This window comes from Oryctolagus cuniculus, chromosome 8 (genome assembly GCF_964237555.1).
Source record: "Oryctolagus cuniculus chromosome 8, mOryCun1.1, whole genome shotgun sequence".
In the NCBI taxonomy this organism is placed as follows: Eukaryota; Metazoa; Chordata; class Mammalia; order Lagomorpha; family Leporidae; genus Oryctolagus; species Oryctolagus cuniculus.
Genome location: NC_091439.1, coordinates 4,580,983 through 4,608,132, shown reverse-complemented (window position 1 = coordinate 4,608,132; position 27,150 = coordinate 4,580,983). Strand labels below are relative to the sequence as shown.

At 46.5% G+C, this 27,150-nt stretch overlaps 1 protein-coding gene and 1 long non-coding RNA gene across 5 annotated transcripts in view; one reads left to right on the top strand and one right to left on the bottom strand.

Annotated features, from left to right (window-relative positions):
- Positions 1-27,150, bottom strand: part of LOC138843369 (uncharacterized) — a 35,685-nt gene that overhangs the window by 3,733 nt on the left and 4,802 nt on the right. For 2 of the 3 annotated variants that reach the window (XR_011378007.1, XR_011378006.1), the window contains 3 exons: positions 26,911-26,950; positions 7,747-14,174; positions 1,053-1,132 (listed from right to left, as the gene is read on the bottom strand). This is a non-coding gene — a long non-coding RNA (uncharacterized lncRNA). The remainder of the gene's footprint in view (positions 1-1,052; positions 1,133-7,746; positions 14,175-26,910; positions 26,951-27,150) is intronic. The other variant, XR_011378008.1, reaches the window with a different exon arrangement.
- On the top strand, positions 1,158-9,677 carry LOC138843368 (uncharacterized). 2 transcript variants are annotated; one of them, XM_070047173.1, is made up of 2 exons: positions 1,158-6,925; positions 7,754-9,677. In XM_070047173.1, exons 1-2 carry the CDS (start codon positions 6,274-6,276, stop codon positions 7,945-7,947), a joined length of 846 nt encoding a protein of 281 aa, XP_069903274.1. In that variant the 5' UTR covers positions 1,158-6,273; the 3' UTR covers positions 7,948-9,677. The 2 variants fall into 2 exon arrangements, 1 of the variants encoding a protein (XP_069903274.1); XR_011378005.1 differs by having other exon boundaries at positions 1,161-6,925.

Below are 27,150 nucleotides of genomic sequence, written 5' to 3'. Positions count from 1 at the left end.
TTCATTCACAACTCCTTCATTCACCACTCCTGCTTACTACTCGCATTCATTCATAGCTCCCGCCTGTTACCGGCGTTCATTCATAACTCCCGCCTGTTTCCGGCGTTCATTCATAACTCCGCCTGTTACCGGCGTTCATTCATTACTCCGCCTTTTACCAGCGTTCATTCACTCCTCCGTCTTTTACCAGCGTTCATTCATTCCTCCGTCTTTTACCAGCGTTCATTCATTCCTCTGTCTTTTACCAGCGTTCATTCATTCCTCCATCTTTTACCAGCGTTCATTCACTCCCCCCGCCCACCGTCCACCTATTTATATATATCATTCACGGAAAACATGTTACCAACTAAGTGTGGGAAACATGCAATAACAGGATGCTTAAAGTCAAAACAGGATCTTGCAATTAGCAACGGGCAGGGTGGAAAAAGCCCAGCACTAAACTTCTTGTGCTTGTACATGTCGGGAGGGGCACAGCTGGCCAGGCTGTCCCGTTCCCCGACACTTGACTACATGGAGGAGGATGGCCCAGCAGTGCCTGAGTCTGTGACTGTTCACTGACCACCTCCACACAACCTAGTCCCATGTCCACAGCAAAAAAGACTCCCTGCCTAACTCTTCCACAAGACCAATTCACTGACAGTTACCCTGTGTTCTCCTAGTTGTCCCTGAGGACCTGGTGGAAGAGATTCAAAGTGAACAGCCAGGTGAGGAGGATACATCTCTTGTCAAGGTTGCCTTTCTTTGTCAGACACAGAAATGTTGTTTATTTTTGTCATCCTTTTTATATATGAAAATATGTTCGTGCATATTTAACATGGCCAAAGCCTTTTCCTCAGTGGGGGAGATTCAAGTGCAGATCTATTATCCATTGAGACTAGACTCAAGATACTATTCAAAAATGACATCCTGAGCCTGCACCTCAAGTCCAACTTTCCCCTCCCTCTCACTCCCAAGACCTCCCCATCACAGCCACTGCGCTCAGAGGGCAACATGGCAATGTGCAAACAGAAGGAAGTGAAGATTTGCAGGGAACTGAATTCCTCTTGACTCACTTTCTTTCTCCTCCTAAGCTCCTGTTCTTGCTTCCTCTTCACTCCCTTTCCATGCCACAGGTGATTCTCATCCTGAAGGACTGGTGTTGAAAGGAGCCAAGAGCCACCATAAAAAAAAAAAAAATGGGGCTCTTGAGACAAACTGTTCCAGAGACGGCCTTGGAAAATGGGGAGTAAACCGGTTCACAGAGAAAGCAGTCAGCTACTGACCGGAGATATGCAGAACACCTGCCTTGTAGATAAGCCCCCCTTCCTTCCTCTTGCTCAAGGTTAACTAAGAAAGTTACAAGGCATGTAGCAACCTACTCCTGTCTCCTAGAAACCCCCTCCCCTAATGTATCCCTTTGACCTAGTACTTTTCCACCGACATTAGCACTTCAGACTGCCATAAAAGGCCCGCTACTGAAAATTATCCAATGAACTTATGCCAGTCTTTAATATGTTAATTCTGTGGTTTTGCCTTATAAAAGCTGTAGAAGATAGCTGCTCGGGGCTCCTCTCACTTGCTTGCTGCTTGCAGCAGTAGGGGGCCCATTTGTACAAATGAAATAAATTACCTCCTGTTCTATTGCATCGTTTGGTCCGGAGTCTGTGTTTCTGGGGTCGTCACAAGAGGACACCGCTTTTGGGGTCCTACATCTGGGGGCTCGTCCGGGATTTGGGGGACCCCAGACTCCCACACTCCATCGGCCAGACGGAGGTAAGTTTGCTTATTTGTGTATTATTGTAACTGTGGTTTGTACTGTTTGTCCTTGTCTGCCAGGACGACGTGGAATCCGTCCTGGGGCGCCTGTACAGGCTCAGTACTGACTGGACCAAAGGGGAAGACAGACGTGTCGTGAGGCCCCTGGTCCAACCCTGGAGGACGCTCCAGTGGTGGTCTGGGAAGGAGGGAAAGAGAGTGTTTCCCTTCTTCAAAGGGAGAGCCTGGCCAAACGGCCGCTCCCTTCTGAAATTCTGGTTTTGGTTTTGTCTCGGTCTGTTGCTGCGCGGCTTGTGATTTCAGACGTGTCCTGAGACCCCTGGTTCAACCCTGGAGAGCGCTCCGGTGGTGGTCTGGGAAGGAGGGAAAGAGGGAATTTCCTTTCTTCCAGGGGAGAGCCTGGCTAGACTGCCGCTCCCTTCTGATAGTTTCGGTTTTGTCTCGGTCTGTTGCCGCGCGGCTTGTGATTTATGTTCTGTGTGTCACTGTTTTTGTTGTCTTTTATCTCTTACTGTCTCCCCCATCTGTTTTTATTGTTGTGTTTGATTGCTAGATGTATACTTGTATGAAAAATGTGTATTGTATTCTTATAATGTGTTAATTATGTCTACCTCTCAATGCAACTCTAGGGCCAAATGTAAGGACAAATTTTTGGGCTGGAGAGGCTTGTACCTAGATTTGGCTCTGGTAACCAAGAAACTTTGCTGCCGAATGACCTTCTCCTGCTCCTTGGGAGCCCGGCCAGTTCCCGGGGAGGAGGATAAAGGAATGTTTTCTGATAAACGGGTGGGCATGCTTCATGTCTCGGCTCTCTGGCCAAGACCCGAGATGGGACGCACTGCTTGCCTAAAATCTTGGCAATGAGCCACCCTTGTCCTTGGAGGCTTTAGGGGGGAGCCGGAGCAAGCCTCTGTTGCTGCTGTTTCATTCGGGGGGAACACGCAGTCAAGCTGAATGTTAAATATGCCCGTAATGATTACATGATCAATTGGCTACTGTGATTGAGGTGTTCTGTGACAGTCCCTTTAATGAAAAATTAACAAAATGAATTAATAACAGGACATTCAGGACCTGACGCTCTGCTTGGTATGTCATTACAAAAATCATCAAGGAGGGCTATGCCTGATAAATGAGGGTGCTATAAATGTGGGCAACAGGGACATGTACAAAAATTGTCCAGAAGTCAAAAATCAAAATAAGGCTCTTCCTGGGATTTGCTTCCAGTGCTAAAGGGAAAGGCATTGGGCCAATAAGTGTCACTCCAAAACTGATAAAAAAAAAGGTAATTCATTAAAAAAACAGAGTTCAGGAAACTGGAAGCGGGGCCAGCCTCAGGCCCTCCCTACAGGGATCAGTGGACCATCTTGCTATAATATCATTAAAGCAATGGAGCCATGTTTATTGCAACATTCTGTTAATCTATGCTCCTTTACCATCTTTCCTGTAAATAATTTTAGTGTGCACTACAAGGCTTGCAGCGTATTTCTTGCAGATTAAAAGTAACTAAGTCTGTGCACAGAAGACAGCTAAAAAGTAATTTACTGTCACAAATTGGCATAGTTGGCAGGATCTGCAAGTATGCAAAGCAATGCCTTTCTTTAAAAGAAAAACTAAAGTTGCATGTGTAACCTGTAATGTTCCTGGCTGAAAAGACCTTCAGTTCGCCTCTTTGGTCAAGAAATGGGCTCTCTGCTCAGAATCGAGTGAGAATTGGGATGGCAAGTTACGGAGTGCACAGCCTCCACAAGTTATTGAGGTTTTGCTATCAGTGCCGGTGGAAAAGGGGGATGAACTATAGGCTTTGGGGAGGTGAGAATGGATTTTGTTATCTGCATATCTTAATGGCTGGTTTATACTGGAATGAAAAAAAGGGGGGGGGGAGAAGAGAAAGGTTTGAGCAAGTTACAAAAGGTGTGAGAAAGTCGCAAAATGTTATGGGAAGAAGAAATCTTTGGTTATTTTCTTTGACATAAAATCAAAATCTGATCCCCTGTTAAAGCAATGAGTTAAAGTAATCTATTATGTTCTCTTGATGTCTCTGTTAAATTCTAACTGCTTAAAAACAGCTGTAAAAAGAGCAGTGGTGAAATAGAGGGATCCTATCACCAATCAATGGAATGGACCTGATCCAGTACTGGTATGGGACAAGGGCTCCTAAGGGATGGGTTTTTCCATGTAACCAACATGCCTTTCTGCAATTGCTCCCTGGGCCGTGTGGCCCTGATGCTAACATCTGTATTTACAGCAGCGGATAGAGCACATCAGTGGTGTGCTTTACCTGAAGACTACAATTAACAACTCCTTTAAGTCTGACTCTAGGACACTGGAAGGAGGTTCGGGAGATCGCCCGCAGTTTGTCGATGGAAATCCGCAAGAAGGAGTGGGTGACGCTCTGCACCTCCGAATGGCCCACCCTCGGTGTTGGGTGGCCAAAAGATAGAACTTTTAACCTCGATTTAATTTTGCAGATTAAAGACCAAGTCTGCCGCAAGGGTGACGGGGGACGCCCAGGACAAGTACCCTATATTGTGGTGTGGGAAGACTTGACCCGGAAGCCCCCGCTGTGGGTTAAGCCTTTCATCACACCCGGAGCCATCAAAGACCACCAGCAGAAAGCTAAGGAGGGAGTTGATGAGAGTTCTGGGCTCCACCCTTCCCCCCCCCTTAACTCCCTCGACCCCAGTTCCAGCAGAGACCCCAGCACAAGGTCCCCCGCCAACCTCAGGTCTTTATCCTCTGAAAGAACTCCAATCATTAAAATCTGCATGTCCACCGGTCCTTTCGGACGGACAGGAGGACCTCCTCTTCATGGACCCCCCCCCACCGCCATATAACCGTCCGGTGCCGGGGGAGATGCCTCCCTCCGCCCCGTCCCCGGATTCTACAGTCCAAGACTCAGGGGAATCAGAACCCACTTCCCAACGAGACCCCTCGCCACCAAGCACCCGCCTGCGTCTTCGCCGGGAGCAGAAGGGGGGGGGGGAATTTTGGGCGGCATCCCAGGCTTTCCCATTACGCTCGGTGGGGGGGGAGCTTCAGTATTGGCCTTTCTCCGCGTCAGATCTTTACAATTGGAAAACCCATAACCCCCCATTTTCGCAAGACCCGCAGGCCCTCACGGGACTGATCGAGTCGGTTTTGTTAACCCACCAACCCACTTGGGATGATTGTCAGCAGCTTTTACAGGCCCTTCTGACCACGGAAGAGCGGCAACGGGTCTTCACAGAAGCCCGTAGAAATGTGCCGGGGGAGGACGGCCGCCCCACTCAGCTGCCTAATGAGATTGATGAGGTGTTCCCGCTGACTCGACCCAATTGGGATTTCAATACGGCAGCGGGTAGGGAACGACTCCGTCTCTACCGCCAGGTTCTCCTGACAGGGCTCCGAGGGGCAGGAAGGCGCCCCACCAATTTGGCCAAGGTACGTGCGATTGTGCAGGGTAGTGAGGAAACCCCGGCAGGATTTTTAGAAAGGCTAATGGAAGAATATAGAATGTATACTCCCTTTGACCCACAGGCCCCTGACCGGCAGGCCGATGTGATCATGTCCTTCATTGGACAATCGGCCCAGGACATCCGCACAAGGCTGCAGAGGCTAGAGGGGTTGCAGGGGTATACGCTGCAGGACCTAGTTAAGGAGGCAGAAAAAATTTTCAATAAAAGAAAAACAAAAGAAGAGAGAGAAGAAAGACTACGCAGAGAGCAAGAACGCAGGGAAGAGCAGAGAGATAAGAGAAGGAATAAAGATTTAGTTAAAATTCTAGCCACCACAGTTACAGGATCAAAGCAGGCAAAAGGTAAACAAGATAGGGACCTGGGAGACAAACGGAGGCCATGGCTGGACCGAGACCAGTGTGCATACTGCAAAGAAAGAGGACACTGGGCTAAGGAGTGCCCGAACAAGGGGCAGCCAAGGAGCCAGCGGAGAGCGACGCCCATCCTGGCACTGGAAGACGACGAATAGGTAGGTCAGGGTCAGGCGCCTCCCCCTGAGCCCCGGGTAACTCTAAAAGTGGGAGGCCGGCCAGTCACCTTCCTGGTCGATACGGGAGCCCAACATTCGGTCCTCACAACGGCCGGAGGCCCCCTTAGTTCCAAGACATCATGGGTCCAGGGGGCCACTGGAGGAAAATTGTACAAATGGACTACTGAACGCAAAGTCGACCTGGCAACAGGGCGTGTCACGCATTCGTTTCTACTAGTGCCGGACTGCCCATACCCCCTGCTGGGAAGGGATCTGCTCTCAAAGGTTGGAGCCCAGATCCATTTCCAAGACAAAGGAGCCACAGTAGTCGGCCCTGCAGGCCAACCCCTCCATGTGTTGACCCTCCAGCTGGAAGACGAGTACCGCCTTCACGAAAACCCTCTATCAGTTCAGTCCCAAGTAACATCTAAATGGCTTACTAAATTTCCCCAGTCTTGGGCGGAAACGGGAGGAGTAGGGCTGGCTATCAGACAGCCCCCGGTGATAGTAAACCTGAAGCCCACGGCCACTCCCGTATCAATCCGCCAATATCCTATGGCTGCGGAGGCGAAGAGTGAAATTCGACCACATATACAGAGACTGATAAAATTGGGCATTTTAAAACCTTGTCAGTCACCTTGGAACACCCCTTTGTTACCAGTCAAAAAGCCTGGCTCTAATGATTACAGGCCAGTGCAAGACCTACGGGAAGTAAACCGCAGGGCTGAGGACATTCACCCCACGGTCCCTAACCCATACAACTTGTTGAGCACCCTGGCCCCGACCCGAACTTGGTATACGGTGCTTGACTTGAAAGATGCCTTCTTTTGCCTAAGACTGAGTCCCCAGAGTCAGCCTCTCTTTGCCTTCGAGTGGAAAGACCCGGAGACTGGGTTTTCAGGACAACTGACGTGGACCAGGCTTCCCCAAGGGTTTAAGAACTCCCCTACGCTGTTTGATGAAGCCCTACACCAGGACTTGGCAGACTTCCGGGCCATGCTGCTCAACCCTGAACGGATCTGGTATGGGACTGCTGCCTCGCTCAACCCGGCCACCCTGCTTCCTGAGCCGGGGTCTGAATCACAAGTTGACCACGACTGCCACCAAGTGTTAGCCGAAGTGCATGGGACCCGAGAAGACCTGACCGATCTACCCATGTCAGACGCAGTCACCTGGTATACGGACGGGAGCAGCTTCTTGCACCAAGGTGAGAGAAAGGCAGGGGCGGCGGTGGTTGATGGGGAAACTGTCATATGGGCCTCTGCTCTGCCCCCAGGGACTTCAGCACAGAAGGCTGGACTTATAGCCCTCACTCAAGCACTTCGTGCCGCTGAGAACCGGAGAGTAAATATTTATACAGACAGCCGTTATGCCTTTGCCACTGCGCATATACATGGGAAAATATATCGGAGGAGAGGATTGCTAACCTCAGGGGGCAAGGACATTAAAAATAAGCAGGAGATCCTAGACCTCCTACAAGCCCTCCACCTTCCTAAGAAAGTGAGCATCATCCACTGCCCAGGTCATCAGAAGGGAGATGACGCAGTGGCCAAGGGGAATAGAATGGCGGATGAGGTAGCTAAAACAAGGGCCCTGGATAGCGTCACTCTAGTAACGCAGTCATCTGAAACCACAAATAACCCTGGGTGGTCATATTCGGAGCAAGATATGACGGCTATCCAGAGACTGGGAGGCGTGCACAATGACCAGAGTAAGGCCTGGGAGATCCAGGGAAAAACAGTATTGCCGAAAAAGAAAGCCAAAGACCTTATAAAAGACCTCCATAGATGGACCCACTTGGGACATAAAAAGTTAAAGGCCCTAATGGACAGAGAAGAACTAACCTATTTTATAATAGGACTGGACTCATTAGTAAAACAAGTGATAGAGTCTTGCGTTCCTTGTGCAAAAATAAATCCAAAGTATATTAAAGTACCAGAGGGAGCAAGGATGCGAGGGGCACGCCCGGGAACGAACTGGGAAGTGGACTTTACCGAGATTCGTCCCGGTAAATATGGAATTAAGTACCTTCTAGTATTTGTAGACACTTTCTCCGGCTGGACAGAGGCTTTTCCGGTAAAGAAGGAAACAGCGCAGGTGGTGGTCAAGAAAATCTTGGAAGAAATCTTTCCGCGGTTTGGCTTGCCTAAGGTACTGGGATCCGATAATGGGCCGGCCTTTGTCTCCCGGGTAAGTCAGTTGGTGGCTAAAGTACTGGGGATTGATTGAAAATTACATTGTGCGTATAGACCCCAGAGCTCAGGACAGGTAGAGCGCATGAATAGAACAATTAAGGAGACCTTAACTAAATTAATGATGGAGACTGGCGCTAGAGACTGGGTTGAGCTATTACCTATGGCCCTGTTCCGGGCTCGCAACACCCCATCCGCGTTCGGGTTAACTCCGTATAAAATATTGTATGGGGGCCCTCCCCCAATAGCTGACTTGTTGGGGCCTAGTATTGACTCTTATGCCACTTCCCCCTGCCTGCAGACCCGGCTGAGAGCTCTGCAGCTGATTCAAAAATACGTGTGGAAACCTCTAGCGGCAGTGTATCAATCCAAGTGCCCTGCAGTGCCACACCCGTTCCAGATCGGAGATTCAGTGTACGTCCGTAGACATCAGTCCAGGACCCTCGAGCCGCGTTGGAAGGGACCTTACACGGTGCTACTGACGACTCCCACTGCAGTGAAGGTCGACGGGATCGCCGCTTGGATTCATGCTTCCCACGTCAAGAAGGCACTGCCGGAAGGAGAAGGCCCCGCGGACGACTCAGCCAGATGGACGCTCCAGCGCACTCAAAACCCCCTCAAGATAAGACTTTCAAAGACTGCCTAATATTTGTAATCATTAGCCTGTTGCTTGTACTACTTATGACTCATCCTAGTCTCACCCTATCCAGCTTGTCCCTCTCAAACGCTCATGCCCCACGAAAGCTCACCTGGGAAGTGATCTCCCCTTCGGGTAGCGTGGCCTGGTCCACCAGCGACATTCGCATCCCAGGGACATGGTGGCCATCTCTCCACCCAGACGTATGCCAGATGGTCCTGGGGCTAGATACCTGGGATTTACCCGATCAAGACAGCCTCACTCTGAAACCACCGGGTCCAGGTGGAAAGCCTGGTCCTTTAGGGTGCAGACACCGATACCGAAGGTGCCGACTACGTCAGCTTGAATTTTATGTGTGCCCCAGGGATGGTAGAAGGCGGGATCAGATTTACCGGTGTGGGGGGCCAGAGTCTACAGGTCGCCCTGGCTGACAACCTTGCTCTCCACCATAGCAGGCCCCCTCATTATCCTGCTCCTAATCCTGACCTTCGGGCCATGCATTATAAGGATAGGCTATCCACCGTACAGGCATTAGTCCTCACACAACAGTATCAAGCCCTGGCCACCAGTGACCATATTGAAACCCCTCATTAACGGGCACACAATTTTAAGATTAAAATTAGTTCAAAGAAAAAAATGGGGGAATGAAAGGAGCCAAGAGCCACCATAAAAAAAAAAAAAATGGGGCTCTTGAGACAAACTGTTCCAGAGACGGCCTTGGAAAATGGGGAGTAAACCGGTTCACAGAGAAAGCAGTCAGCTACTGACCGGAGATATGCAGAACACCTGCCTTGTAGATAAGCCCCCCTTCCTTCCTCTTGCTCAAGGTTAACTAAGAAAGTTACAAGGCATGTAGCAACCTACTCCTGTCTCCTAGAAACCCCCTCCCCTAATGTATCCCTTTGACCTAGTACTTTTCCACCGACATTAGCACTTCAGACTGCCATAAAAGGCCCGCTACTGAAAATTATCCAATGAACTTATGCCAGTCTTTAATATGTTAATTCTGTGGTTTTGCCTTATAAAAGCTGTAGAAGATAGCTGCTGGGGCTCCTCTCACTTGCTTGCTGCTTGCAGCAGTAGGGGGCCCATTTGTACAAATGAAATAAATTACCTCCTGTTCTATTGCATCGTTTGGTCCGGAGTCTGTGTTTCTGGGGTCGTCACAAGAGGACACCGCTTTTGGGGTCCTACAGTGTCACCAAGGCAATGGATACACTTGCACCGGGGATGCTGATGCAACCTCTCTGCAGCCCTCCTCTCTCACTTGATGAGCTGCCCTCACTCCTGACCCGCAAGCTGCACTGTGACATCATGCTGAGCAACCTAACTGGCCCGTGCAGGAGCTGTAGCAGGAGCAGGTAAGCTGGGCCCCACCAAGCTCAGGAGAGAGGAACCCAGGGAGTGTGATGGTGGCTTTGGTGCCCCCAAAACAGGGCTTATCCTGCACTGCAACATTTGCAGCATGCAAAGAATGATTGCTGCTTTCATTCCAGAGGTCCACATGTTCTCTCCAAGTGAATTATCCAAGAGCATGCAGGACATAGAAAACCTTGACCCAGAGGAAGGAGAGGGAATGTGAGTGAGGAGCAGGCAGATAGGGGTAGTGGTGAAAAGTCCACATGGACTCCATTGCTTCATGTGCTTTATGGCACATCACACAAGCCAAGGAAATGGAACCCCAAACTGGAAAGGTGACCATCTTGCCTAAAACAGCAAGAGAAGAAAAGTGGATGTACAGGATCTGGGAAGGCAAGAGAGGCATGTACCTTGGGAAGGTGCCAAAGCCAAATCCCCATTCTGTGTATGTTCCTAGGCCTGCTCAGCTGAGCCCTCCAGTAACCCTTAGGAGAGTCCAAAGGTTCTGGTAGGATCAGCAACTGTATGACAGCACTGGGGCCATTCCTAGAGGTGTGTGTGCAGAGTGAAGGCAGAGATCGCAGACATCTCACCCTGCAGCCAATGCCTCACCTGCCCAACCTCACAGCCAGTGGGGCCTGACCCAGTAAATCACTGGAGTTTGTGAGACATGGGAGGATACCCCTGACCTCCCCTATCTCTGGCCTCTTGGGAAGAGCATGAGGCACAGAGAGGTCCCCAGATCCTGGTTGAGCTTTGCAGCTCTGTGGGCACTGAGTGGCTCCTGACATGACCTGGGGGAGATAACAGAATACAAGCACTACTGGCATTTGCCCAAGACCTGGGCTCCCCTCAGCCCCTGGAAGGATGGGGGTCATCTCATGGCACCTTGCTTTTGAGGATCAAGGGAGTTTTGTATGTATAGTTTTTTTTTTTTTTTACTTTTGATATGATTAAGGTTTCTCTCTCTATCCATCAAATTCACTCATATCACTTGATGGCAATTCACTGCAATGTTCCTTTGAGTGAATTATAGGACTAGGACCACAGGTCAGTTATGTTTCCTTCATTTGTTTCCTAATTCTATATTTAAGTAACGTAAATACTGCTGGCTTCATTACTCTTTAAAAAGAAGTGTCTCAAATTGTCCATTTCACTTCAATTGACTGCATTATAGTTATTTGGGATCAAGGAAAACATATTTGGGGCTGGTTTTTCACTAAGTATATTGGTTGCTTATAATGGTTGTTTATAGCCCTTGTCTCTTCCATTGAGGAACAGTGTCTTTTTCTTCATATTACTTGTTGAACTCTTTTACTTAGTGTAGGGTTAACTTTATGACCATTAAGTGAACTGAAAATAGATCTTTGTAAAAATTAACAGTGGGAATGGGAGAGGGAGGACAAAGAATGGTTGGTATGTTGACGGGAGGGAGGGAAAGGTGGGAATTATCATTATATTCCTAAATCTGTATATATAAGATGCATGCACCTTGTATAACTTAAATTTAAAAAAAAATAAGTGTCTTCCATAACTCTGGTGGTGCTGAAATATACTTCAATGTCTTAAATACAACAACACAATTATTTTTCAACAAAATATACAGAGATCAGTTTTATAGGGCAGAGAGACACAACTTTACAGATGAGAAGAGAAAACCAAAGAGCTCTGGCAAGTTTTCCATAGTCAACAATCAGTTCCATGAAGGATTGCGTGGGATAAGCAGGGGGCAGGCAGGGGCAGCACTCTGCCTTCTGTCCTCAGACCTCCTGCTCCTCTGAGGGCTCATTGGGCCTTGGCTTCTCCCCCTAGGACCCAGAGACCTCCACTTTCCTGTGATACAAGTTCACTGCAGAAGGAGGCCGCCCCCTGAAGGCAGCCCAGGTGAGTGCCTAGGGGGACTCATTCATAAAGGATGGCTCTCTTCCCTCTGCTGATGGACAGCACTGAACAAGTCAGGGTTCAAAGTCACCTTCCAGGGCCACGGGGAGCTCTCAATCTGAATACCTAGCCCAGTAGAGCCCTCCTGTCTCCTCTCTGCTATACTTGGTGATCCTTGCTTATGTATCTAGGATACTGATCCTTCTAATTCCTTGGAAGTTTGCAATGTGAAGTCCTTGGACTCAGAGGAACTGGAGATTACCAAGCCATTGGAAGCTTGAACAACACAGGAAGAAACACAACAGCAGCCACGTCCATCCTCACCAGGACCCCTCTGTGCACAGCAGCCCTCCATCAAATACCCTCATTCATCATCGCTTAGCTTTCTAATGATATAGATCCAGCCCTATGTTACAGATAATTTAGAGCCAAGTTCTATAGTTAATATGTTCCATTTAATGTGTTATGTTGGAGTCTTTCATGTGAAATTACAGTCACCCAGTACTAGTTGCTTTTCATGCTTGTTTGTTGAATAAAACTCATCAGGGAAAGCATCCGTGCCAGAGTAGAACATAAAGAATTATAAAACAGTCACCCTAGAGAATACTACCATGATCACTCCCTCATCAAAACCTATCTGGGGCAGGAGCTGGATGCAACAGTTAGGTCAGCACATGGGATGCCCACAACCCATATCTGAGTGCCTGGTTCTGATGTGGGAAGGGAAGTAGTGAGGGGAGGACTCAACTCATGTGGCACTATGAGCCACTACTGGGCAGCTCAAGCCAACACATGCAGCAGTGCCAGCCACTGCGTGACTGCTCTGGCCCAACGCATCATGGGATGGCACCATCAGGGGAATTGCGAGTTGACAGCAGCTGCAGCTCACCCCTGCAGGACAGCCTGGGCCAGCCCACAACTCAATACTCCCTTTATGTGCAGCATCCACCCCCACTTCCCATGCACCACTAAGCCCACACACTTCCAGGTAGCAAAAGGAAACGCAAAACCCACACAAGTTCCTCAACGCAGCAAATGTACAACCAGTGCTAGCTGCAAATATGGAATACGGCTGCAGGGTACATCCCCACGATACCTTTAGGTCATTATAATGCCATTATTTTAAATTTACCATGGCTAGCACTCCTGTTCCCATCAAGCACCTGATGCCATGACAATCCAATAATTTTAAATTCAATTAAGTCCTACCCCAGACACCAGCTCCCACACTTAGCAATAGCATAAAAGTGTGGTCTGAGCCTTGTTGAGGTTTCTGCAGTGTTGAAGTCTTTTTTCTATTTTGTCTGTGTGTTCACTCTCTCTCTCTTGAGCTGGCCTGACTTAGCTCTTAAATGTGCACTTTTCCTGTGCTTTACATGAATCCTGCATTTCTATGCACTTTTTGTCTCCACTTTGAATTCTTTCACATGTGGAGTGAAGAATCTGGAATAATCCCAGCCCAGGACCCCACTGCAAACAGTTTGAGTCCAAGGTTCTCTACTTCCAACCCAGCGTCCTCTAATGTACACCTTTATATGTCACTTCTTTCAGTCTAGATGCCCAAAGGAGTTTTCTTCAAGGTCGAGATTTTACTGGAATATCACTTGCAATCAGTTACTCCCACTCAGAAACCAGTAATGTATCCAGATGGGATTTGAAAGTATATTTCTATTGACAGAAAAAATGAATTATTTTCAACATTACCTTTGTATCCACATTTTGTTTTTTTTTCCCCAAGAACTTTATATTTCAGATTTCTTCTGGTTGCATCTGTATTCAACTATTTCTCTCAAATGGTAAGGAATCTTCTGCTTAATTTCTATTCTTAATATTCTCTGGGTTTGTACAAGCACACTCCTGCCTTCCTGACCTGGGGATGCTCTGCTGCTCACTTGCCATGGACTCCCTCTGGTAGGGCAGCTGCACCAGGATCCCAGCTGCATCTGAAATAACCCCTGGCATCACTTCTCAGCAAGAGACAAGAGTTACCTCACACAAGCCCTTCCTGCCTCTGACACTCCATACCAGGGACAGGTGACCTGCCACAGAGGAGGCCAGCACAGGTTGGAAGGATGCATGGATGATGTGGTGCATCCTGGGACTTCAGAAACACAGGCAGGGTGGGCAGTGGAGGGACTGGTCAGGCAGGGTGGGCAGTGGAGGCACTGGTCAGGCAGCATGGGCAGTGGGGGCACTGGTCTGGCCACCTGGTGCACATGTGCATGAAGGAGACAGTCTGGCAGCAGCAGATCCATGCATGAAGACAGCAGTGGGTGCAGCAGCAACAAAGGCCTCATGAGACATGAAGAACTCCCCATGGGTGCCCTCCAGAGCATGCACTGGGACTCAGGCTGATCTATCCATCCCAGGAGCCTTCCCTGTGGAATCTGTACAAATAGAAATGTCCAACCTGAGTGTGTGCCCAGACACATCCCAGCACTCAGACAGTTTGGTCAGTTAATTAATGTAAAGCAAAAATGCACAAATAGCCATTGCTAGGACATCTGGGAGCAACATGAGAGCTTTTCAAATAGTTTAGAATCTTTGGCTTGAAAATTACAGCAATATTCCAGAGGAAATATCCACAAACTTACAAATAGTAAATTCTGTTAAAATATCATTGCATCTGGGAGAAAAAAATGTTTGTTTCAAAAGCCTGTGTGTGTGAGGAACTATGTATTAATGGGGAAGACAATTCTAAGATTAATATTTCAGTGATTAAGGTGACTACAAAGCATTTTGAATTGTGTACTAGAAGCTAAGGTCACTTCTAAACTATGGCCTCCATAATGAAGGGCAGTGTTAGAGAAAGCACTAGATTTCAAAGCATGGATTTACATTTTCAATTAAACTCACAGGACGAAGGCCAAGCAGGAAATTTACGCTGACTGTTCCACAGTAACACCTACAGTGACACTGCAGTTACTGCCAAAATGCTCTGAAGTGCAGAATCCGCAGAGAACCTGAAGCACCAGACACAACCTGAGAGCAGTCGCATTTATACGGGGTAAGAAGAGCAATTTCACTTAATGTGCATCATCCCCTCACCTATCTGGGTTTAGCAAACACAGACAAGGCTGCCTTCACCCCTGATTTCTGCAGGAGAGAACATGAGACTGCGCAGTGCACCTGGCCACCTGGCCTCTGACCTGCTCATGTCGCCCTCCATGGGGTCAGGGTATGTGCTGGCTCTTCCCGCACAGTGAGCAGCCCACAGAGCCTGACTGATGGGACAGCAGAGAAAAGGTCAAGGCCTGCACTCAGAGCCAGTGCTGATCCTGGATATTTCAGTGAGGTTCAGGACTGAGGTCTTCCCTGTGAAAAGGGAAGGGGAGCAGTGATGGGGACTTGCGTCCAGCATTATGGAGCACACCCTAGGCTAAGTCTCTGTCTTGCCTCCAGCTTTTCACTGCTGGGTTCTGTGGACATGCCCCATGAAGACTGTGTATAAAGAGTGGGAGTGGTGGCTGCTTCTCCCAGTGCATATGGGGAGTGAAATGAATGGTAACAAATGCCCAGTAACAGCATCAGAAATGGGGAGATCTGCAAATGGCTGAAAGAATGTCAAAAAGTCATTTGAATGGAAGCTCATTGAGTTACACAAGGCATGGATAGACCAGCAGATAAAATCAGGAAAAAGTACATGGATATAATCAGAACTCTTCAGATGTTAATGATGAAGAAGAACCATGGGGCCAGCGCCCTGGCTTACTTGGTTAATCCTCCACCTGCAGTGCCAGCATCCCATATGGGTGTCAGGTTCTAGTCCCAGTTGCTCCTCTTCCATTCCAGCTCTCTGTTGTGGCCCAGGAAGGCAGTGGAGGATAGCCCAAGTCCTTGGGTGCCTGCACTCATGTCAGAGACCAGGAAGAAGCACCTGGCTCCTGGCTTTGGATCGGCGCAGTGCGCCAGCCATAGCGGCCATTTGGGGGGTGAACTAACAGAGGGAAGACCTTTCTCTCTGGCTCTCTCTCACTGTCTAACTCTATCTGTCAAATAAAAAAAAAAGAGGGGAGGAGGCAAGATGGCGGAATAGGAAGGGAGCACACTGATAGTCCGGGGAGAGATAGTTTAATAAAAGTGGAGATACTGCAGGTTCAAGGAAGAGTAGGGGAGGAAACAGCAGAAGAAATTCTTCCGGAACGCGTGATTCACAGCAGACCTGCGTGGAGAGCGTGGGAGCCCACAGTTCGGGACACCAGTGGCAGACTCAACACACCAGCGCTGGAACGCGAGGTGAGCCGAACCTCAATAGCCAGAGACACTGGCAGGCAAGTGGAGAGAGGAGACTAGAGGGAACGACCCCTGGGGGGGGGGAGTTCACCAGGCTAACTGGAAGAGAGAGAGAGAGAGAAAAAAAAAAAGGTGACTGGTACGGACACGGGTTTCTCTCTCTCCGCTCACCTCTCAAGGGCGAGCAAGACAAAGAGCAGGTGCCATCTTGGACATACGTCATAAGCAGAGCAACCTCAGGTCTGCACCGGCCCTGAGCCTAGCAGAAAAACCTGACTCTGGGCGGGGTGAATTAACAGGAGATTAGGACCTAGTAAATTTGTGGTGCTACTGAACTGAGACTGTGAAAAAAGAGACGGTGGGGGAGAGAACTCACGGAATTCACGTGAGCACTCTCCAAAGATGCTACAATTCCATAACTTTGGCAACCCAGTGGGAGACTGAAGGAGAATTTGAGCCCACACTGAGGGCAGAACAGATTCCCTGTGTGGTCCTTGGGAAAGAGCTTCTGATCTCTGGCTCCTGTGGGTATATCATTTGCCTGCTAACTACCTCCAACTTCGTTCAGCTGTGCAGAATTACTTCCCTTTTGAATCAAAAAAAAAAAGAAAGAGAGAGAGAGAGAGATTTACCACACCTAACCTGGGAGTGTCACCATTGGCACACCAAACAGAGCTCTCAGGCCACACCCATCTCAAGCCCTAAGGCTCCATCAAAAACAGATAGTCCACTTAATCTAGAGTCATAGTATAACAAGAAAAAGCACCACAGTGAAGAAACCAAATATCTCCAATATGCCAAATAACAAACGCAAAAACCAAGATAATAGAAACAAAGAAGTCACCATGACGCCCCCAAATGAAAAAGACATCCCAATTCAAGATTATGAAGATGATGACATAGAAGAAATGCAAGAAGCAGATCTCAAAAAATTGATAAGAACATTAAGAAGTTCTCAAAAACAAATTCTTGAACTACAGAAATCCTTAATGGACAAGATAGAAAATCTCTCTCGTGAAAATGAAATCTAGGAGGAATCAAAATGAAACGAAACAACTAGTACAACAGGAAACTGTGATAGTGACTGAAGTGAAGAATTCAATAGATCAAATGAAAAACACAATAGAGAGCCTTACAAACAGAATGGGTGAAGCAGAAGAGAGGATATCGGACTTAGAAGACAGAGAACAGGAAAGGATACAGTCAGACCAAAGAAAAGAAGAGGAAATTAGAAATCTAAAACATATTGTCAGGAATCTGCAGGATACTATTAAAAAACCCAACATTCTGGTTCTAGGAGTTCCTGAAGGCATGGAGAGGGAGAAAGGATTAGAAGGCCTTTTTAGTGAGATATTAGCAGAAAATTTCCCATGTTTGGAGAAGGACAGAGAAATCCTAGTACAGGAAGCTCACAGAACCCCTAATAAACACGACCAAAAGAGATCCTCACCACGACACGTTGTAATTAAACTCTCCACAGTGAAACATAAAGAAAAGATCCTAAAATGTGCAAGAGAGAAACGTCAAATTACTCTCAGAGGATCTCCAATCAGACTCACAGCTGACTTCTCATCAGAAACCCTACAAGCTAGGAGGGAATGGCGAGATATAGCCCAGGTACTAAGAGAGAACAACTGCCAGCCCAGAATATTATATCCTGCAAAGCTATCAATTGTGAATGAAGGTGAAATAAAGACTTTTCATAGCAAACAGGAATTGAAAGAATTTGTTGCCACTCATCCAGCCCTGCAAAAGATGCTTAAAGATGTGTTACACACAGAAACACAGAAACACGGTCATCAATATGAAAGAAGGTAAAGGAAGGAAACAAAGGAAGGAAACCTCACAGCAAAAGATCACAGGGAATTCAAAGCATATATTAGAACTTATCTTTGGCAAATGGCAGGGCAAAGTTACCACTTATCATTAGTCACATTGAAGGTTAATGGCCTGAACTGTCCAGTTAAAAGACACCGATTAGCTGATTGGGTTAAGGAACAAAACCCATCTATTTGCTGCTTACAAGAAACGCATCTTTCCAACAAAGATCCATACAGACTGAAAGTGAAAGGCTGGAAAAAGATATACCATGCCAACAGAAATGAAAAAAGAGCAGGCGTAGCCATCTCAATATCGGACAATATAAACTTTAACACAAAAACTGTTAAGAGAGACAAAGAGGGGCACTATATAATGATTAAGGGATCAATACAATAAGAAGATATAACAATTATCAATGTATATGCACCTAACTACAGGGCACCAGTTTATCTAAAAGATTTATTAACTGACTTAAAGGGAGACATAGACCCCACTACAATAGTACTGAGGGACTTCAATACTCCACTCTCAGAAATAGACAGATAAATAGGAGAGAAGATCAACAAGGATACAGTAGATTTAAACGACACTATAGCCCAAATGGATCTAACAGATATATACAGAACTTTCAATCCTACAGCTAATGATTTTACATTCTTCTCAGCAGTACATGGAACCTTCTCTAGGATTGACCACATAATAGGCCATAAAGCAAGTCTCAGCAAATTCAAAAGAATTAGAATCATACCATGCAGCTTCTCAGACAATAAAGGAATGAAGTTGGAAATTAGCAATTCAGGAATCCCTAGAGCATATGCAAACACATGGAGACTGAACAACATTCTCCTGAATGAACACTGGGTCATTCAAGAAATCAAAAGAGAAATCAAAAACTTTCTGGAAGTAAATGAGGATAACAGCACAACATACCAAAACTTATGGGACGCAGCAAAAGCAGTGTTAAGAGGAAAGTTTATATCAATAGGTGCCTACATCAAGAAATTGGAAAGGCACCAAATAGATGAGCTTTCAATTCACCTCAAGGATCTAGGAAACCTACAGCAAAACAGACCCAAATCTAGTAGGAGAAGAGAAATAATTAAAATCAGAGAAGAAATTAACAGGATTGAATCAAGAAAAACATTACAAAAAATCAGCCAAACGAGGAGCTGGTTTTTTGAAAAAATAAACAAAATTGACACCCCATTGGCCCAACTAACTAAAAAAAGAAGAGAAAAGACCCAAATCAATAAAATCAAAGATGAAAAAGGAAACGTAACAACAGACACCACAGAAATAAAAAGAATCATCAGAAATTACTACAAGGACTTGTATGCCAGCAAACAGGGAAACCTATCAGAAATGGATAGATTCCTGGTCACATGCAATCTACCAAAATTGAACCAGGAAGACATCGAAAACCTAAAGAGACCCATAACTGAGACAGAAATTGAAACAGTAATAAAGGCCCTCCCAACAAAGAAAAGCCCAGGACCAGATGGATTCACTGCTGAATTCTACCAGACATTTAAAGAAGAACTAATCCCATTTCTCCTCAAACTATTCAGAACAATCGAAGAAGAGGGAATCCTCCCAAATTCTTTCTATGAAGCCAGCATCACCTTAATCCCTAAGCCAGAGAAAGATGCAGCACTGAAAGAAAATTACAGACCAATATCCCTGATGAACATAGATACAAAAATCCTCAATAAAATTCTCGCCAATAGAATGCAACAACACATCAGAAAGATCATCCACCCAGACCAAGTGGGATTTATCCCGGGTATGCAGGGATGGTTTAATGTGCACAAGACAATCAATGTGATACACCACATTAACAGACTGCAGAAGAAAAACCATATGATTCTCTCAATAGATGCCGAGAAAGCATTTGATAAAATACAACACCCTTTCATGATGAAAAATCTAAGCAAACTGGGTTTGGAAGGAACATTCCTCAATACAATCAAAGCAATCTATGAAAAACCCACAGCCAACATCCTATTGAATGGGGAAAAGTTGGAAGCATTTCCACTGAGATCTGGTACCAGACAGGGATGTCCACTCTCACCACTGCTATTCAATATAGTTGTGGAGGTTCTAGCCAGAGCTATTAGGCAAGAAAAACAAATTAAAGGGATACAAATTGGGAAGGAAGAACTCAAACTATCCCTCTTTGCAGATGACATGATTCTTTATTTAGGGGACCCAAAGAACTCTACTAAGAGACTATTGGAACTCATAGAAGAGTTTGGCAAAGTAGCAGGGTATGAAATCAATGCACAAAAATCAACAGCCTTTGTATACACAGACAATGCCATGGCTGAGGAAGAACTGCTAAGATCAATCCCATTCACAATAGCTACAAAAACAATCAAATACCTTGGAATAAACTTAACCAAGGACGTTAAAGATCTCTACGATGAAAATTACAAAACCTTAAAGAAAGAAATAGAAGAGGATACCAAGAAATGGAAAAATCTTCCATGCTCATTGATTGGAAGAATCAATATCATCAAAATGTCCATTCTCCCAAAAGCAATTTATAGATTCAATGCAATCCCAATCAAGATACCGAAGACCTTCTTCTCAGATCTGGAAAAAATGGTGCTGAAATTTATATGGAGGCACAAGAGACCTCGAATAGCTAAAGCAATCTTGTACAGCAAAAACAAAGCCGGAGGCATCACAATACCAGATTTCAGGACATACTACAGGGCAGTTGTAATCAAAACAGCATGGTACTGGTACAGAAACAGATGGATAGACCAATGGAACAGAATTGAAACACCAGAAATCAACCCAAACATCTACAGCCAACTTATATTTGATCAAGGATCTAAAACCAATTCCTGGAGCAAGGACAGTCTATTCAATAAATGGTGCTGGGAAAATTGGATTTCCACGTGCAGAAGCATGAAGCAAGACCCCTACCTTACACCTTACACAAAAATCCACTCAACATGGATTAAAGACCTAAATCTATGACCTGACACCATGAAGTTACTAGAGAACATTGGAGAAACCCTTCAAGATATTGGCACAGGCAAAGAGTTTCTGGAAAAGACCCGGGAGGCACAGACAGTCAAAGCCAAAATCAACTATTGGGATTGCATCAAATTGAGAAGTTTCTGTACTGCAAAAGAAACAGTCAGGAGAGTGAAGAGACAACCGACAGAATGGGAAAAAATATTTGCAAACTATGCAACAGATAAAGGGTTAATAACCAGAATCTACAAAGAGATCAAGAAACTCCACAAAAACAAAACCAACAACCCACTTAAGAGATGGGCCAAGGACCTCAATAGACATTTTTCAAAAGAGGAAATCCAAATGGCCAACAGGCACATGAAAAAATGTTCAAGATCACTAGCAATCAGGGAAATGCAAATCAAAACCACAATGAGGTTTCACCTCACCCCGGTTAGAATGGCTCACATACAGAAATCTACCAACAACAGATGCTGGCGAGGATGTGGGGAAAAAGGGACACTAACCCACTGTTGGTGGGAATGCAAACTGGTCAAGCCACTATGGAAGTCAGTCTGGAGATTCCTCAGAAACCTGAATATAACCCTACCATACAATCCAGCCATACCACTCCTTGGAATTTACCCAAAGGAATTTAAATTGATAAAGAAAAAAGCGGTCTGCACCCTAATGTTTATTGCAGCTCAATTCACAATAGCTAAGACCTGGAACCAACCTAAATGCCCATCAACGGTAGACTGGATAAAGAAATTATGGGATATGTACTCTTTAGAATACTATACCTGTCGCTCCCCCTCTTCATGGAGGAGCAACACAGGACCCTGCGCTGTTCTTTCGTCTGCTCGGCCCTCCCCGGGTTTGCTGCTGGTTCTTCCCGGGTTGGCTACTATCCCTTCCACCTCCGTGGAAGGGCAGTTCCCCCTGGCCACATTCCCCACTTCCGCAGGGGAGCGGCACACCGCCGGCCGGCTTTCTCGGGGGCTGCACGGGTTCCCTTAGATGTTCCCCATAGATGTTCCTGGTGCATGCCGTCTCTCTCCTCCTTTATAGTCCTCCTCCGCCAATCCTAACTCGGCTGCCCACACGCCGAGTACGCTGCTCTCCTCCAATCAGGAGCAAGTCCTACAGTTAATTGGTTGAACTGGAGGCAGCTGTGCGGAAGCTGTTTACTTCTCTCCCAGCGCCATATTGTGGGAGAGCAGATGCATAGAATAAGTCTTAATTCCAGTAACAGTATAGTCCGAATTGCTCCCCACAGATCCCCCTTTCTTTTTATTTTTTTGGCGTTGATACGCGCCTGTCTTCGGTGTCCCGCAGCACACACTCTGCTCTACTTGCTAGAGTTGCCACAGGCTCTTACAAGTCCTATCCATCAGGCAAACCGAATCCGGGTCCTCTCTTCGCCATTGTGAGGAGGTTTTTAGGCGCTGATGCGTGCCTGTGTTCGGTGCCCTGCAGCGCATGCTCTGCTCTGCCCGCAGGGGCTTACAAAACCTATCAGGCAAACCGAATCCAAGCCTTCTCATTGCCTTTTTGTGGGGGAGACTTATTAGTGTTGGTTCGTGCCTATCTTCGGTGACCTGCAGCTCATACTCTGGTCGAGCTTTGCTGGCGCTTACCGCCTTAAATCAGGCAGACCGAATCCAAGCCTCCTAATTGTTGCACTGTGGGGAAGCTTTACTGATGTTAATTCGTGCCTGTCTTCGGTGACCTGCGGCTAGCCGCCCAGGTGCTCATCGCCTCACTAATCGGGCAGACCGAATCCAAGCCTTCTAATTGGCATGTTGAGGGGAGGCCTTATTTTTCTCTATTTCTCTATCTCCGGGCATTCCTACCTCTCCCATTTCACTTCTATCTTCCAGCATTCCCATTTCTCTTTTACTTCACTTCCAAACTTCTGTTTCTCTTATCCCCGCAGCTTCCCGGCACCTCGCCGCTTCAGCCCGCGCGCCTCTCTCATCTGCGCAGCTTCCCGGCTTTGCGCGGCTCGGCTTCGCGCGCTCTGCGGTCTCCACGCTTAACCCTTTCGCGTCTGAACCACGGCCTACGCCAGCGTTCCCTATCTATTCACGCCCCGTGCTCTCTCTGCACGCGGCGGCTTCCGCGAGTAACACAGCGTAGCTTGCGTCTCCACCACTAGCATTCAATCCAAGTTCCCCGGGCTAGCCTGGCGAATTCAACCCAGCGTACGTCTCCGCCCCACGGTTTGGCTTCCCGTCCTTTGCTCCCCGGGCTAATCAGACGGATCCCAATCTGGCTTACGTCTCAGCTTCTGGTTTCAACTTTTCGCCCCCTATTCCCGGGCTAACTTGAGAATCCCAAAGTGGCTTCCGTTTCCGCCTTGGCCTGCCCCCCGCGGCTTCAATTTCCCTAACATTTTTCTCTACCCGATATGTTTCCCCAAGCTTTCCTCCAACGATATTCCTCCCTCATTTCTCCTGGCCTCTCCCCACAGTCCGCATCCGAGTCTGTTTGTTCTAGCTTTCACTTTCGCTTTTGACCTTAGAGATTTCTCCCAGCTTCCCCCCGTAGTCCGTATCTGAGTCTATGCCTAGGCTTTCAATAGCTTCTTCCGGCACCCTTTTCGTCCGGCTTTTCCCTAGGCTGTTTGCTAGTCTCTCTCTCCGATATTTTCCCAGTTCTTCCCGTTTCTTCCCTCCTAAGTTTGCTATTCCGTTCTAGGTTTCCTATCCGAGTCAAGGCACCATTATGTCGCTCCCCCTCTTCATGGAGGAGCAACACAGGACCCTGCGCTGTTCTTTCGTCTGCTCGGCCCTCCCCGGGTTTGCTGCTGGTTCTTCCCGGGTTGGCTACTATCCCTTCCACCTCCGTGGAAGGGCAGTTCCCCCTGGCCACATTCCCCACTTCCGCAGGGGAGCGGCACACCGCCGGCCGGCTTTCTCGGGGGCTGCACGGGTTCCCTTAGATGTTCCCCATAGATGTTCCTGGTGCATGCCGTCTCTCTCCTCCTTTATAGTCCTCCTCCGCCAATCCTAACTCGGCTGCCCACACGCCGAGTACGCTGCTCTCCTCCAATCAGGAGCAAGTCCTACAGTTAATTGGTTGAACTGGAGGCAGCTGTGCGGAAGCTGTTTACTTCTCTCCCAGCGCCATATTGTGGGAGAGCAGATGCATAGAATAAGTCTTAATTCCAGTAACAGTATAGTCCGAATTGCTCCCCACATATACCGCAGTAAGAAACAACGAAATCCAGTCATTTGCAACAAAATGGAGGAATCTGGAACACATCATGCTGAGTGAAATAAGCCAGTCCCAAAGGGACAAATACCATATGTTCTCCCTGATCGGTGACAACTGACTGAACACCAAAAAGGAAACCTGTTGAAGTGAAATGGACACTATGGGAAACGGTGACTTGATCAGCATAGCCCTGACTGTTAATGAACAACTTAATATATTATCCCTCTTAGTAGTTTTTTTTGTCTGTTCTACTTAATATGACTGGTTTAATTCTGTAATTAATACACAGTTATTCTTAAGTGTTGAAAATTAACTGAAATGTGATCCCTGTTAAACATAAGAGTGGGAATAAGAGAGGGATGAGATGTACAATTTGGGACATGCTCAAGCTGACTTGCCCCAAATGGTAGAGTTAGAAACATACCAGGGGACTCCAATTCAATCCCATCAAGGTGGCATGTACCAATGCCATCTCACTAGTCCAAGTGATCAATTTCAGTTCACAATTGATCATAATGAAAGGACTAAGAGTCAAAGGGAGCACATAAACAAGTCTAGTACCTGCTAATAGTAACCGATAGAATAAATAAAGGGGGAGAGTGATCCAACATGGGAAGCGAGATACTCAGCACACTCATAGAATGGTGGATGTCCTAAATAGCACTCTGGCCTCAGAATCAGCTCTAAAGGCATTCGGATCTGGCTGAAAAGTCCATGAGAGTATTTCAGGCATGGAAAGCCAAGACACTCTGGCAAAAGATCTCTGTGAGTGAGATCCCAGTGGAAAGAACAGGTCTTCAAAGAAGGAGGTACCTTTCTCTGAAGGGAGGAGAGAACCTCCACTTTGACTATGACCGTGTCTAATCAAGATAAGAGTTGGAGAACTCAGAGGGCTTCCACAGCCTTGGAAACTGATGACTGGAGCATAGGGAGATTACTGATGCCATAGACAGGAGTGTCAATTGGTAAAGTCAACAACAGGAGTCACTGTGCACTTACTCCTCATGTAGGATCTCTGTCCTTAATGTGCTGTGCATTGAGATTTAATGCTATAACGAGTACTCAAACAATATATTTCACTTTGTGTTTCTATGGGGGTACAAACTGTTGAAATCTTTACTTAATGCATACTGAACTGATCTTCTGTAAAAAAAAAAAGAAATTATCAATTCCCAACTTGACTCTCACTGGGATTAAACATGACAATAGGTCTGATCTGATTTCATCATCATTTAAAAAAAATCATCTATTATTTTTCACTTTATGTTTCTGTGTGGGAGCAAACTGTTGAAATCCTTACTTAAGGTATACTAAGCTGATCTTCTGTATATTAAGATAATCGAAAATGAATCTTGATGTGAATGGAAGGGGAGAGGGAGTGGGAAAGGGGAGGGTTGTGGGTGGGAGGGACGGTATGGGGGGGAAGCCATTTTAATCCATAAGTCGTACTTTGGAAATTTATATTCATTAAATAAAAGTTAAAAAAAAAAAAAGAACCACATAGAATTACTGGAGATGAGGAATTCAATATTAATTTTTAAAAAATCTTCTAAGAAAGTAAAAAAGAAATGATACTGGGGTGGTTTATTGGCCTCGCAGTTGAGATGCAGGAAAAGAGGCTCACATTCCATGCACTAGTGCCTGGCTTCAGTTCCTGGCTCTAGGTTTGAGCTGACACAGACACTTGGAAGCAGCAGATCAGGGCTCCAGTAGCTAGGTCCTTGCCATTCCTGGACTGAGTTCCCAGCTCCTTACTTTGGCCCTAGTCCACCCCAGCCATGGCAGGCATTTGGGGACATAAGCAGTGGATGGAAATATGTTTTCTTCCCACCCTATCCCTCTCATTCAGTCAAAAACAAGTAAATTTAAAAAACTGTAAATGTATTTTTCCTTGTGAGAATTACCTAAATAAAGATGAGAAAAACTAACATCCAGATTTACATGAAATTGTTTTTTAAAGAGTAAAATCATTTATGAAAACATATATTTTGAAATAACTAATCATAAGTTCCCCCTATTGGTGTCATATTCTACAAAATATTCTTTACAGCTGTCCTAATGTTTGCATGAACAAAAATATTGTTAAATCCCAAAGCATTAAAATAATTTGGACAGAGGCTGGGTGTTGGGCCTGCTGACCCAGGTAGATTCACAAGCAGGGAGCCTAATTCTGGTCCTAGCACTCAAGGGTGAAGAGTGTCACTCTAGCTAAAGTAGGTGTGTGGGGACTATACTGCCCATGTACAAGGCCTGGACAGGTTAGGAAGCAATGCCTTGTTCAGTCCAGCTCCTTTCTGAGTATAGCCCAGCGAGGTTTCCATGTCTCCTGGATCATCAATAACAGGTCACAACCTGTATGGTGGGGCCAGTGTCGTGATGCAGTGGGCTAAGCTGCCACCTGCAATGCCAGCAACTCATATGGGCTCTGGTTTGAGTCCCAGCTGCTCCACTTCCAATCCAGTTCCCTGCTAATGCGCCTGGCAAAGCAGAAGATGGCCCCTGCATCCATGTGGGAGACCCAGATGAAGTTCCTGGCTCCTGGCCTTGGTCTGGCCCAATTTAGGCTGATTGAGCCATTTGGGGAGTGAACCAGCAGATGGATCATCTCTCTCTCTCTCTTTCTCTCTCTCTCTCTCTCCCCCTCCCTCCCTCTTTCTCTAACTCTCTCTCTCTCTGTCTCCTCTCTGCCTTTCAAATAAAATAAGTAAATGTTTGGGGAAAAAACCTGTATGGTGTCCCTACTGAAAACATTCTCTTGTGGTAATACTTAGTTGTGTGCACTTGTGTAAATGGACAGAAAAACTAAAGGAACTCTAAGGTACACACCTAACTGCAAAAATACTCAAATGACTCTAGATATAGAGAAAGTTGTCTTACCTGTGTGGCTGTATCCTTGGGCCCAGCATGCTTCAACAGCCTAGGAGAAAGGAATTTATTACTACCATAATTTCTAGAAATGTATACACACAAAATACATACACACGCATTATATAATAATATAACTGGACATAAACCTACAACTCCTAAATACTTGAGTTTATAACAAGAAACTATACACATACACTAAATATACATGGAAAGCAGGAACACACACAATCTCACACTAATCACACATAC